The sequence below is a fragment of the Cucurbita pepo genome, chromosome 7, assembly GCF_057944985.1.
Source record: "Cucurbita pepo subsp. pepo isolate OVF chromosome 7, ASM5794498v1, whole genome shotgun sequence".
Lineage (NCBI taxonomy): Eukaryota > Viridiplantae > Streptophyta > Magnoliopsida > Cucurbitales > Cucurbitaceae > Cucurbita > Cucurbita pepo.
Genome location: NC_141804.1, coordinates 1,398,171 through 1,412,306, shown reverse-complemented (window position 1 = coordinate 1,412,306; position 14,136 = coordinate 1,398,171). Strand labels below are relative to the sequence as shown.

Genomic DNA, 14,136 nt, shown 5'->3' with positions numbered 1-14,136 from the left:
TTTAATCCACACCGTCGAATCCGGACTCTTAAAAAGCATCGAGCTATGATTGGACAGATCATAGTCGCGCGTCGCAGGGGATAATTGCCCAGCCAAAAGCCGGTGCTGGAAAAAAGAACCGGAACCGGAACCGCTTGATGGAAAAAAGGTCGGTCGAGCCGACGGAACAAAAGTCTTCCACCTCAGTACTCCATAACGAAAGTGGATCGTTGTTTTACACGTGGCGCTGTTTCAGTGGCCTTCCATTAAGTTCCATCTAATGCCTATTCGAAAGCAAACCAAAATGCGTCGAGCAAAAAATTAAAATAAGAAAAAAGGAAAAGAAAAGGGGAAAGTATTGTTCGTCGAGGGAAAGGGGGGTTACTGGCGATCTCGGGGCGGGAGGGCGATTTCGAGGGAGAGTCGACGGAATATTAAGCTATTTTATCCGGGAAATAATTTGCCGTCGCCGGTGGAAGCTTGTACGGTTGTCGAATAGGATTTTTTTCTTCCGATCGGGCGGTGTTGTTTGTGCTGAAGAGAGATGGTGAATTCCGTGGTGGCGCGTGCTACGAGCGATATGTTGATTGGTCCAGATTGGGCCATGAACATCGAGATCTGTGATATGCTGAACCACGACCCTGGGTACGCATTGCATCCGATTTGTTTGGTAGATTGTTTTTGTCGTAATTCTTTTAGTCTGCTGTTCTTGTTTTGAGCTATTTTACATGATTGAGCGGAAGATTTGTTTGAATTTCGGTACTATGATTTTTGTGTTTTGTTGCTGAGCATTTGTTCGATGCAAAAAGAATTGAGATTTTGAATTTGTTGTACTTTCCAACTGAAGATTCAAGAAAAGCCAAATGGAAACTGGTTTCTTGCCTGTGTTCTTTATTCAAATGTATATCATAACTTGCGACTCAGCGACTGACATGCATCCCGATAAATGAATGAGTACTTTGAGCTTATTTTGCTGCTTATTAAGGTTGAGGATTTTCAATTAGGTTTTCGTTTAATTTGATTCATTGATGAGTCTTCCTTTATTCCGTTGGATGTTGGATTCGATTTGTTGTTTCTTTTTCATAACCTTTAGGGTTGGAGTTCACCATTTCACAAATTTTCAGGCAAGCGAAAGATGTGGTTAAAGGTATCAAGAAACGCCTTGGAAGCAAGAACGCAAAAGTCCAACTTCTTGCCTTGACGGTAAGTCCTAAGATCGACTTATTTTTATACTCCGTGTCATATTGACTTCTTTGGCATTATTTACTCTATGCATTGCTCAATAGTTTACTTCTTTGGACATCAATATCTATGCTGCATGCTTGCTACGGGATTTGTTTCTTAAAAAGATCAAAGCATATGCTGTCTGTAGTATCGCGTAGATGGTATCTTCTTTCTCACCAAAAAAGAAGTAAAAACACATTATTTCCTGAATCTGTTCTTTTTTGTTCTAATGGAGGCAACTACTGCGAGTCTGATTCATTTTTTTTCTAAATGGATTATGTCATGGTTCAATCACTGTCATTGATCAATATCTAAGTTAGGGTTTTAGATTTCACTGATTGGATGCGCAAGTATCACAAATAGTCACATATTCAAAAAAGGAAAAAAAAAAAAAAAAAAGAAAAAGAAAATTTTTGTAACGCCCTTCGTAGTATGGTGTATGTTATTGTGTTCGTTAGCTACCGGATACCCTAAACCCGATCCACCTTTAAGCTCACGTTACTTGTTTCCTGCAGGGATGTTCAGTTTACTAAATCTTGGTATTCTTTGTTTTAGAGGATTAAGTTAATTTTTTATCTTGTCTTATCTCTACATTCTAGCTTTTGGAAACGGTCATTAAGAATTGTGGGGACATTGTTCATATGCATGTGGCAGAGAAGGGCCTTCTTCATGATATGGTAAAAATGGTGAAGAAGAAGGTAAGTTTTCATTTAGAATGTTTTTGTTGCTTTCTTGTTTCACCCGTCATTCTTTCGTAAAATAACCTCCCAGTATTTGTGGGCGTGGTGTAGCCTGATTTTCGCGTCAAAGAGAAGATATTGATTCTGATAGATACTTGGCAAGAAGCTTTTGGAGGACCTAGGGCAAGATATCCACAATACTATGTCGCATACCAGGAGTTGTTGGTAAGTGTCGAAAGGCATTTTTTGAAGCATGGTTTTGCAGTTGAGGCTGATTGAATTCAGTAGAAATACTTTATTCTTTGAGTTTCGGGCATTTTTGCATAGCTGTGCGCATCGACTGAGTTCTATTTTTTCATGCACCATCTTTTGCTGGTTCTTTGTTTCAGCGTGCTGGGGCAGTTTTCCCCCAGAGGTCTGAGAGCTCTGCACCTGTATTCACCCCACCACAAACACAACCGTTGGCATCTTATCCTCCAAATCTACGGAATACTGAACGTAATCAGCAGGATAATGCTGAGACCTCTTCTGAGTCTGATTTTCCGACCTTAAGGTGCACAAACTTCTTTTATTCTCTTATTTCCATCATCAAAGTGTTTTTGTCCATTATTTGAATATGGTTAATAGTAATGGAACTACGAAACTGATTTTGATTCCATATTTCCAGCCTGACTGAAATTCAAAATGCCCGTGGAATTATGGATGTCCTTTCCGAAATGCTTAATGCATTAGAACCAGGGAATAAAGAGGTACGTCATCAGTTTAAAATGAAAGCAAAACTATAATGTATCTCGTGACAATGTTTGTTGTTCTTCCATCAAAATGGATGTTGTGTGGATTCTTGACTATATTCATGTTGGGGTATCCCATCTTGCAGGCTATTAGACAGGAGGTTATTATTGATTTGGTTGACCAGTGCCGTACTTACAAGCAGAGGGTGGTTCATCTTGTTAACTCAACTGCGTAAGACCTCATACTTATAGTTGCTTTTATGCATGTTCGTGCTACTACTGAGATTTTTATTTTATGATTATTTAATTTTTTGCATTCACATATTCTTCCAGTTTGTGCTTGCACAAATATGCTTCCTGGTTTTCAATTTATCCTTAAAATAGAGCAATTATATATATATAAAAATTAGACAAAGAACACCTTGGATAAGCATGTAACCAAGCTGTATAAACCACTTCTTTCAAATCCTTTCCCTTTTCACTGAACTTTTGGAATTCCATCAGTTCAATATCCTATAGGATTGCTTTTGTTGCATTCCTCCGCATAATCTTAAATCTTTCTTTTTCTTCTCAATTTATGGCCGCACAAAAGTAGAACCATATTTTCCTTAAGCCAAGGAATTACAAAAGATTTCCAACTTACTTGTATCAAGAAGAAAGTAATTACATGGAAAATGACTTCGCATGTCTAACCGTCTTTGGGATTGTTGAGGAGCTCATTTGGGGCTAGTGGGGTGTGCAATTGAGATGGCTATCTCTGCTGGAGGAGGTACTTCGGTATTCTCTATTTAGGGAGGGAGCGAAGTGTTGTGCCAGGCCAACTTCTTTGCAGTGTTGTTGGCTTGAGAGGAACAATAAAATTTTAGAGATCTCCGAGAGAAGAGGTTTGGAAGGTTGATAGATCTAATACCTCTTCACGGGCGTCGTCAGTCATTAATTTTTTTCTTTTTTCTTTTTGGGTAATTATGACCTTGGTCTTGTTCCTTTGGATTGGAGTCCCTTCTTTTCTGTTTTTTGTATGTCTTTGTACTCTTTTGTTCTACAAAAGTTCGATATCTTGTTAAAAAAAAAAAAAAAAAAAAAAAAAAAAAAAAACTTGTGTGCGCTACTTCTTTAATGGCCTACATGAACTATTAATTGTGGTTTTGTTGAGTGAGTTAGCTTTAAGTATTTATGGGGTCATTCAAGTAGAACAAGCATTGTATATTGCTTTCAGCACTACTTATTCTGGTGCAGGGATGAATCACTACTTTGCCAAGGACTTGCCCTTAATGATGATCTGCAGAGGCTTCTTGCGAGGCATGAATCCATTTCTTCTGGAAAACCTGTTGCTCAGAAACCAAAGTCTGAATCTCCTACAGCACTCGTTGATGTAGACCGGCCTCTTATCGACACTGGAGATAACAGCAAACAGCCTGAAAATAAGTAATTATTTATAGTATATTACATGTCTCATTATTTGTTTTTACCATATTTTGATTGTGCATTGATGTATAATTGTTCTGCAGAGCTGCCTCAAATGCCGTCGAAGGTTCTCAAACCCTGAACCAACTGCTACTTCCTGCACCTGCTGCAACTAATGGTCCAGCTCCTCCAGCTAAAGTTGAACCCAATGTGGACCTGCTGAGCGGTGACTTCAATTCACCGAAGGCAGAGACTTCATTGGCTCTTGTTCCTCTTGGAGAGCAACAAGCCAATCCTCCGGTATCTGATCAAAATGCTCTTGTTCTTTTTGACATGTTCTCGGATGGTAACAATGCCGCCTCTAATCCTGCAAATCCTCCTCCTATTAGTCCTGGTGCGCAATCCCACCCACCTTCCCAATATCAACAGCAGCAACCTCACACACCTTCCCAATTTCAACAGCAACAACCGCCAAATGTTCACTCACCACAAGGTGGATATTATCCAAATGGGAATGTCGCGAACATGGGTTCACCTAATTATGAGCAATCGATGTACATGCAGGGGCCTGGTTCTTCCTGGAATGGTCAAATTCCTCAGCAGCACCAACAACAGCAGCCCTCTTCACCTGGCTATGGTACTTTTATCTCATGTTGCTTCACCCTTGCCTTGCATTAGAATGCTTGATCATGATTCTTATTCCGGTATCACTTAGCTGAAACATGACAAAACTCCACATCTTTGTGTTTCCATGTGCTCAGCCTGGGTTTCTGTGTTCTTTGTTTGAGTTCGACGTGTAAACATATGAAAAACTTACACGACGTTGGTTTGTGTGACAGGTTCGCAAACAACTGGTTCATTGCCACCTCCGCCATGGGAAGCTCAGTCTTCTGATGGTGGCAGCCCTGTAGCAGGATCTCATTACTCTCAACCAATGCAGGTTACTACTCAGGTTATTGTCTCACACGGACTCAGTGGACATCCCCAGGGACCTCAGTCAATGGGGAACGAGGTTGTAGGTGTAGGAATGTACATCCAGCCGATAACAAGTGGTCACGTGTCTAACATGAATAGCCATGTTAATCCGAACCACCAGTTGGGGTTGCACCCACAGCAGATCCCGGGTATGCAAAATGTGGGTATGCCAATGTCTCCACAACAAGCGCAAGCTAACCAGATGCCACAACCCTATTACCCTCAACAGATGTATGGAAACCAAAACCCATACAACACTGGCTATGGCTATGGCTATGGTCATGGTCAACAACCGCAAGTGCCACAATATCTCGAGCAGCAAATGTATGGCATGTCCGTTCGAGATGATATGAGTATGATCCATTCGTCTTCTCAGGCTTCGGCTTTATCATATTTGCCTCCCATGAAACCAGCCAACAAGCCAGAGGATAAACTGTTCGGGGACCTCGTCGACATTGCCAAATTCAAACCTGGAAAGTCCACTCCTGGCAGAGCTGGCAGCATGTGAAATCATCAGAACCCATTTTTCCTTCGCTTGTTTAATGCCTTCCCCTGTTTTACATTGCATTCATATAGTGTTTGCCTTTAGCCCTTCATTCTTGTTGCCTGTTTGAGTATTGAAATCGTGTACATTTCTTGTAGAGGGATGGAAAAAGGAAAAAAAGCCTTGGGAGACCACCTGCCCTGAAATTGGACTTCTGTTGATTTTTTTTCCCTTTTCTTTTTTAATAAATAATTTTAGTGTAAGGTTCATCTCTCATTCATTTTAGTTGCTTTTATCAATAAATTCTTTTAACATGTTTTGTAATAATTGTGTCACGAACTAATTTATTATTATTATTTAGTATTCTATCGAGTAAAAAATATTATTTTTTTAGTAGAATAATTGTAAGTTATAAACGAGACATGGGGTCAAATCTACTAAACATTCCCACTGCGTAATAGTGCACCCAAACGTCTTCATCGTTGTTTTTTTTTAACTGGAAGATCGAGAGCTAACGATCGAGACTTTGAGCTATTTAGACACATACTTGAAATGGTTCGGGAAATTGTTTTTTTATTTATTATTATTTTGAAGTAAAAAATTGTTTTTAAACTAGAAAAGAGATTGTTATAAGGTTAGATTATAAAAATAGAAATAGAAATTTTGATTTTTGATTTTTATTTTTTTTAGAAATTTGTTTAAAATAATATACTCTGAATAAAAAAAATTTATTGAAAAAAAGTAAAAATTAATGTAATAACTCGTTAGGTATAAATTAAATTAATTTTTTTTAGATAAACTAAATGGTTACAATAATCTTAATTTTTAACGGAATATATATTTTTAGACTAATATAATATTAAAAAATTTTGGTAGTTGCTTCAAGTATGAACAGTTTTTTCTTTTTTCTTTTTAAATAAAGAAATTCAAGTTAAAAGGATAAAAATTAAGATTTTAAAAATTAAGAATCTACCAAAAAAATCGTAAGCATATATATATATATATATATATATATATATATATATATATATATATATATATATATATATATATATCTATATATGTGTGCGTGTGTTTAATGGAAAATTGAGTTAAAAGGAAAATAAAAAACTGGAAAAGTAAAATCTCAATATATATATATATATATATATTATTTGTATAATGGAAAATTGAGTTAAAAATTAAAAAAAAAAAAAAACTGGAAAAGTAAAATCTCAATTCCCGAGATTCGGCAGCAGGAGTCCAACGGATAAAGGAAGACGCCCAGTCGTGAAAGGTTGCTGATACGATTGACCGCAAACCACGTTCCATAGATATCCTCTCCGATTAAGGCTTCGGCGCTTCGCCCTTCGCGCATCTCCGAATTAGAATTACCTCGACCTGGTTTGTGGACGACAAATCGATCGTGTTGGTGATTGTAAGTGTTTCTATTGTTTTGTTTTACACAATTTCCGATTTGTTCGAATTCGCGGTTATTCTGCTTGTAAATGATCATATTTGCTATCGATTTCCGTCAATTTGTCTTTCTCTGGTTTCTCTAGAAGAAATTCCCTAATCTATCAATTTCCATTTCTTTTCTTTTTGTTTTCCTCCGCGGTTTCTTCTCTAGGGTTTGATATATTATGGATACAACAAATCCTTATGATTTTACTCATGATAGTTCATTCTTGAACCGATTGCAGTTTTTCTGCCGGTAATTGTGTTGGTTTGAGATTTGAGAATTCTAGGCTTGAAGCTGCTTGTGTCGTCTGCAAGCATCTATAATGCAGGTAAGCGACTAGAATTAGTTATATTGCTTTTTCTTGATTCTTGGTCATCTGAAAGTAGATGCGCTTATGAAATTTGCCGTGAATATAATGACCTTACAGCCATAACTTGCGTTTTGCTATGAGAAGTGTTACTCATTTGGAATGCGGGAGTTGAGTTCATTTTGTTAATGGACGATTTGCAATGGTTCGAGTATATATTAACTGACAATGTGTAGAACTACTAACTTTTGTAATTGATTGATCTTCCATTTCGTTTCGTTACGTTTTTCTTTATCTCGTGGATATTTGTTTTGAACTTATAATCCTGCAAAGATAAATGTCAATATGAGCGTATTTGAGTACTTGTGTATTAGTATCTACTTTATGAGCGGTAGGTTCGAAACTTCTCTCGTCATCTGTAATGTAACATTGTCAAGACCTATCAAGTTAGGCATTTTTCCTTGTTGTGGTTTCATTGAAATTTATCTTGGCCATTCAGATTTTATATTCTTTTTGGGGCAAGAAATTGAGCTTTTTAGAACAATGAAAAAATGTACCACAACATACAAAAAACCAAAGCTTGCAAAAAAGGAGTCCACCCATTAGCTATGAGATCCCACATTGGTTGGAGAGGGGAACAAAACATTCCTTATAATGGTATCGAAACCTCTCCCTAGCAGATGCGTTTTAAAATTTTGAGGGGAAGTCTAGAAGGGAAAGCCCAAAGAGGATAATATCCGCTAGTGGTGGGCTTGAGCTATTACAAATGGCATTAGAGCCAGACACTGGGCGGTGTGCCAACGAGGACGTTGGGCCCCCAAGGGGGTGGATTGTGAGATCCCATATTGGTTGGAGAGGGGAAGAAAGCATTCCTTATAAGGGTGCCAAAACCTCTCCCTAACAGATGTGTTTTAAAACCTTGAGGGAAAGCCCGGAAGGGAAAGCCCAAAGAGAACAATATCTGCTAGTGATGAGCTTGGATTGTTACATTAACTATTGAAAAAAAAAAGACTCCAACCTGATAGGATCAAACCAATCTTATAATTACAAAAGGCTTAGGTAGCAAATGACCACAAGTATACATTAAAAACCTAGCAAACGCCCAGACCTCCTCCCACAATCTCTCCACATCCCCAAGGGTCCAGTCTACATGATCCGCTATATCACAGTAGTTTCCGGAGGGTTAAGGAGTAGGGTATACATTGGTTGTGAGTTAGATGTTCTTGATCGAGTAAATGGTGTGATATCTTTTTTCAAGTTAGGAGTCTATGAGAAGGATGTCTATTTTGTGTTAATGAGTGTGTTTATGATTTTGTGTGTAATGAAGGTAGTAGTAAGTTGCAGTATTCTAAAGGGTACGAATTTGGGGAGAGTACTTTTTACTGTTTCTCTCAAACCGAATTCTCCATATTACAACAAAGAAACAAGTCTGCCACAAAACTTTATCCTTATCCATAGCACTACGACCCATACCTCGAGTCAATCATAGCCTTGAGCCGTTCAAGTTTGATTTCATTCCATGTCTGAACTTCTGCTGATTCTTTCTTCCTCATTCCCTTATGGAAAGCACACAAGTCTCTGTTTAGTGGTGATCAATAACAGTATGCAGTATTTGGGTTTTCTTCAAAGCTTCTATATTTTTGGATTCATCTGTATTTTTTTTTATTTGATTGTATGATAGTAAATTTCTACCTCATATTTGTCCATAATCATAGAAAGCTAATTTTCTTTTATATCGGGGTTGATTTTAATTACCTTCATGCTGATTTGTTACTGAACAGCTATTATGATTAAAAGTTGCAAATAGATATTAGCTTCCAGAAATTTATTGACTGTTCTATTTACTTGGAACTGCATCGAGAATTTATATAGCGGTTTTGTAGGCCTCAAGAGCAAGGTTGTTCAAGGAGTACAAAGAGGTTCAAAGAGAAAAGGTAGCAGATCCGGATATTCAATTGGTTTGTGACGATTCCAATATTTTTAAATGGACAGCCCTAATCAAGGTAATGCTCTCAATGATCCCGACATAAAACTGAGTTAAGAGTTGCTTCTTACGGTGATTGATATGCATTATATTTAGGGACCGTCAGAGACTCCTTTTGAGGGCGGTGTTTTTCAGCTTGCCTTTTCGGTGCCTGAGCAATATCCTTTGCAACCTCCTCAAGTGCGGTTCTTAACGAAAATTTTTCATCCAAACGTTCATTTCAAGGTAGTTGACTCTGAGCCCTTCTGTCGCAATGGTTAATATTATTAACTATAGTTGGCTAATAGCTGCGTTATATCCCATAATATCTCGACTCGAAATAATCTGTATTAGATCCGACTAATTTTCCACCAACAAGATTGTGATAGGGATTATAAGGAGGCGATCATTGGGGAGGACAGGAAAACGATAAGGAGGGGGTACCGCTGTCCAAGGAATAGTAGTTAGCAGCAGGATTTCGGTCTTTCTTAATTAAACAAAGAAATGTTGAGCCTTCATGCATGAGGGTGAGTTGAGTAGGAAGAAAATATATGGAAGGCAGTATACAGGCACGAGAGAGAACTAAGGAAAGAAATTTAGTGGTATGGACTTTCAAATGATCCTATGGATTTTTCAAGCCGTGATGGCCTCCTACCTAGAATTTAATATCCTATCAGTTACTTTGACGACAAAATGTAGTAGGGTCAGATGGTTGTCCTTTGAGAATAGTCGAGGTACATGCAAGCTGGCCCGTACACTCATGGATCTATAAAAGATATAAAAAAAAAAATCTTATGGATTCTGGGGAGGTGCAACGATGAAATGAATCAATTTAATGAAACAACCAGTGTGGTGTTCAGGTTTGGAGAAGAGTTTAACTAATTGTCATGAAATGTCGGATGTGAGGTTGAAAACCCTAGCGACAATCCACCGAGTCGAAATGGAGTGCATCAAAAGTTGACGAACCCTAAAGGACGAGGTGGAGTTGCAATTAGGGTTATTTTTATGGGTGAGTTTGATGATGACCTCTCCGCTCGAGATGGGATTGGGAGTAGGAAGCTAGACGTACTCATGTTTTATGGCGAGGATTCGAAGCGTTGGACATCCATATGAGTGAATTCTGGTTGCGGAAGCTGCAGCCTCGAGGGAGAGTTTACAGTGTTCTTCATCCATACGAGTGAATTCTGATTTTGGAAACATATAACTTTTCAGTTGTTGAACCATACTTTACATTTGTCTCTGTACCTTCCTGCAGACGGGCGAGATCTGCCTCGATATACTGAAGAACGCGTGGAGCCCAGCATGGACTCTGCAGTCTGTTTGTAGGGCTATAATTGCTTTGATGGCTCATCCCGAACCTGATAGCCCGCTAAACTGTGATTCTGGTGAGTTTACATGGATTCCTTATGATGAATGTTTCTGATTTACATGTTTATTTTCTGGGATCTGTTTGATGATGTTATAAAACTGGTTCTGGTGGGCAACTGAATTTTTGGGAGTTCGTTATTCTAAAATTTCTTTTCTGGAGAATTCCCTCCGAGCTAGACGGTTTTGGTGGGTCGGGTTGGCCTGGGTCTTGGCCAACACTGATGTAAACTAACCCATCGATTTAAGAAAATACGAACCCACTAAGACTGAACCAAGTCGATCAACTAATGTTCAGTTATATATTTTGAAATTGAATCGAACTAATATCATTTTATTGTAAACGAGATATTAGGGAACTATTCTTTGCATTGCTAATGGTCCACAAGCAAGGTAAGTAGGTCCATTACCGGCCGGCTCCAGAGCAAAAGACCTAACAGAGTAACCGTGGTAACTAGGATTAGATTTTAAATTACTAAGACCCGGTTGGTATCAATTTGGTTTTTGGCTTAGGAGTTATGAAAAATTAAGCTTATAAACACTAATGAGGTAAACTGATTGATCCTTGTTGCTCGGTTTCATGAACTTTTTCGATATCGAACTCATACATATGAAGTAATGCATTTTCGAGAGGCGGTTGCCATTGACCTTCTAATCTTCTAATTGATTGCATGGGTGTTTATAGGAAATCTTCTGCGTTCGGGCGATGTTCGAGGATATCAATCCATGGCAAGGATGTACACAAGGCTTGCTGCAATGCCCAAAAAGGGCTGATGATATCTTTCTGTGGCTTCTTTGCCAACCATTTGAATTTGACATTGCTGCTGTCATCAAAGGAGACTACAAAAAATGTGTTGAAATTGGTCACAAAACAACAAATTTGACAATCCAGACATCTGATGTAAAGTAACACCACATTCCATCTTCTGTGTGCTTTCTCTTCTTTTTTATTCACTAGAATAAATTTTACTTTTTTTTTTTTTTTAGATTTCTTTTTAATTAATTTAATGTATCCTTTTTTTCAGAAAAAATTATGTTGAAAATAATGTATTGTTAAAGGTGCTTATTAAACTAGGGTGTTTTAATCAATGTTGAAATAAATTGGATTTTGTCCGAAATATAAATTATATTTTTAAAAAAATTATTTTTTCTATTTGTTTAGTATCACAATTTAATTTAGATTTTTTAAAATATTTGTTAAAAGTAGATTGCAAAATAAATAAATTTATTAGCTTAAATTTTGAAAGTAAAAAACTAAATACCAAATAAATACAATTTTAAGTACCGAAATAAATTGTAATTTAATTTGCATTTTGTTAATTTTCTATTTTTTTTTTTTTTATTATTGTTGTAAGTTCATTAATAACAAATTTAGATTATCAATATGAATTTTGTAATTTTAAATTGTTAGATCTTTACTTGAACTTTATTTTTTAAAAAAATAAGTTGTAGTAATTAATCAAGTGTTCGGTAAAATTATATAAAATTGTTGTGATTTAACCAAAATTGTAACGGCCCAGATCTACCGTCAGATATTATCATCTTTGGGTTTTCTTGGTTTTAAAACACTTCTGCTAGGGGAGGTTTCCACGCCCTTATAAAAGGTGTTTTGTTCTCTTCCAATGCACCCCCTTCGAGGCCCAGCATTCTCGCTGGCACCCCGCCTCGTGTCTACTCCCTTCAAGGAAGGGCGAGAAGGCTGGCACATCATCCAGTGTCTGGCTCTAATACCATTTGTAACGGCCCAGATCCACCGCTAGCAAATATTGTCTTTTTTGGACTTTCCCTTTCGGGCTTCCCATCAATGCTTTAAAACGCGTCTGAAATGTTTGCACACACTTATAAAAGGGTGTTTTGTTCTCCTCCCCAACAAACATGGGACATCACAAAAATAAACATATAATTTCAATTATTTTTATATCGGTATTCAACATCAATTTATTATAATTTAATTGTTTAAATTTATATGGGCAATGTTTTTTTTTTAAAATACATGTTAAAAAAATAATTAAATTAATGGTCCGACAAGATCGACTATGCCAAATAAAAAAGACGTGAACGCCTCTCCCTGTCGATCAAGTTGCTTCGCTCTTCAGCTCCGACATCAGCCTTTTTTAAATAAACTATACCGTACATACGTACCTAAAGTTTAAAGTTATCTTCTCTTAAAAAGTTATAAAATAATTATACCACAAAATTCTTAAAAACAAATAATAGAGGTGGAGATTTAAACTTGTCTCCTCTCATAAATTTATAAAATAATCACGCCTACCACTCATTATAGCCTTACAATAAAGTCAGTAAATTACTAAATATAAGGAAAATACTAATTAAGAGTTAATTAATTAAAAATTAATAACTAATTAACTAACATTTAAATAGAAAATAATAATTCATTATCACGTCTTCAATAAGTTAGGTAGGGTTTAATCAAGCTAATTTAATTTTCTATTTAATTTCTATAATATTTTTCTTTAATTAAAAAATATCGAAATTTTATATAAAAATTTCTACTATTTTTTTTTTTTTTTTTGAAATTTTAAAATTTTAACTAATAAAGAACGTCGTACCTATTTGAAAAAAATATTAATTTATTTAGTTTAAATATTAAATTATTCTAATGTATTAATTAATAAAAGTCAACTAAATTAATTTTATACCATAGAATGGGTATAAAAGTACGAGTTTAATTTTAGATATACAATTAATATGTTGTTTAAACCATCACTACAATAAATATTTAAATTTGGCTTAAAAAAATGATTTTGTTATTAAATTTTTAAAAAAATTCACCTACCCATTATTTCTTTATTTCTTTTTAATTTTAATTTTTAAGTAGTTTGAAAATAATAAAATTTTGAAAATATATAAATATATATATATTTTTTAAATATTTGATGCATGGAATAGAATTATAACCCTAGAGGATTAAGATAAGATATGGTTGAATAATTCAACTTTATATATGCTAGTTATGATGTATACGTTCGTATATCGAATTAATTTAGATTAATTTTTTATTACATAAATATAGTTTAATAATCCCGCTATTTTTTTTTTTAATTGAAGTTTAAATTTGTTCGGTCATAATTTTTTAACTAATGATTCAAATTTAAATTCAAATAGTGAGAATGAGCTAGAGATATTTATGTGGCTAAAAAATTAAAGATTAAATTATAAACTTGATTTAGTCAAAATTAGCATTAAATTTTAATAAAACACGGATAAATATTTCAACATTTTATCATAATTAAATTCTAAAATTGACAATAAAAAAGAAACAAGGGTTTCAACAGTTGAATTGGAGAGCCACGCGCCTCAATGTCGCGTGATGACACGAACCAATTAAATTCATCGTATGTGCCAAGGTATCATTCTTTATCCATGATAAGACAAGGCACATTGCTAAAAAACAAGCCCCACGCTCTTCAACCGAGCGTGTAATAACACTCTCGATTTTTAGGGTTTCTTTTCGAAGAACCCCAACTCACAGCCAAGTGGCAACTTCTTATTGGTCGTAACCTACTTCTTTCTCTCTCATGTAGGTGACATGGCAACCGCATGGGCAGTTTTCTTACCACAA

At 36.0% G+C, this 14,136-nt stretch overlaps 2 protein-coding genes across 2 annotated transcripts; both read left to right on the top strand.

Moving 5' to 3' along the window:
- The first annotated feature begins 312 nt into the window (after positions 1-312).
- On the top strand, positions 313-5,740 carry LOC111798440 (TOM1-like protein 9). The gene is made up of 10 exons (XM_023681585.2): positions 313-624; positions 1,104-1,182; positions 1,803-1,901; positions 1,995-2,108; positions 2,273-2,436; positions 2,551-2,632; positions 2,761-2,846; positions 3,851-4,039; positions 4,123-4,655; positions 4,858-5,740. Exons 1-10 carry the CDS (start codon positions 524-526, stop codon positions 5,499-5,501), a joined length of 2,091 nt encoding a protein of 696 aa, XP_023537353.2. The 5' UTR covers positions 313-523; the 3' UTR covers positions 5,502-5,740.
- A 922-nt stretch (positions 5,741-6,662) lies between these two features.
- Positions 6,663-11,532, top strand: LOC111798032 (ubiquitin-conjugating enzyme E2 PEX4). Its single transcript, XM_023680983.2, has 6 exons — positions 6,663-6,894; positions 7,160-7,246; positions 9,109-9,228; positions 9,306-9,434; positions 10,444-10,573; positions 11,239-11,532. The coding sequence occupies exons 2-6, from the start codon at positions 7,241-7,243 to the stop codon at positions 11,325-11,327; spliced, it is 474 nt and encodes a 157-aa protein (XP_023536751.1). The 5' UTR covers positions 6,663-6,894; positions 7,160-7,240; the 3' UTR covers positions 11,328-11,532.
- Positions 11,533-14,136: the final 2,604 nt, after the last annotated feature.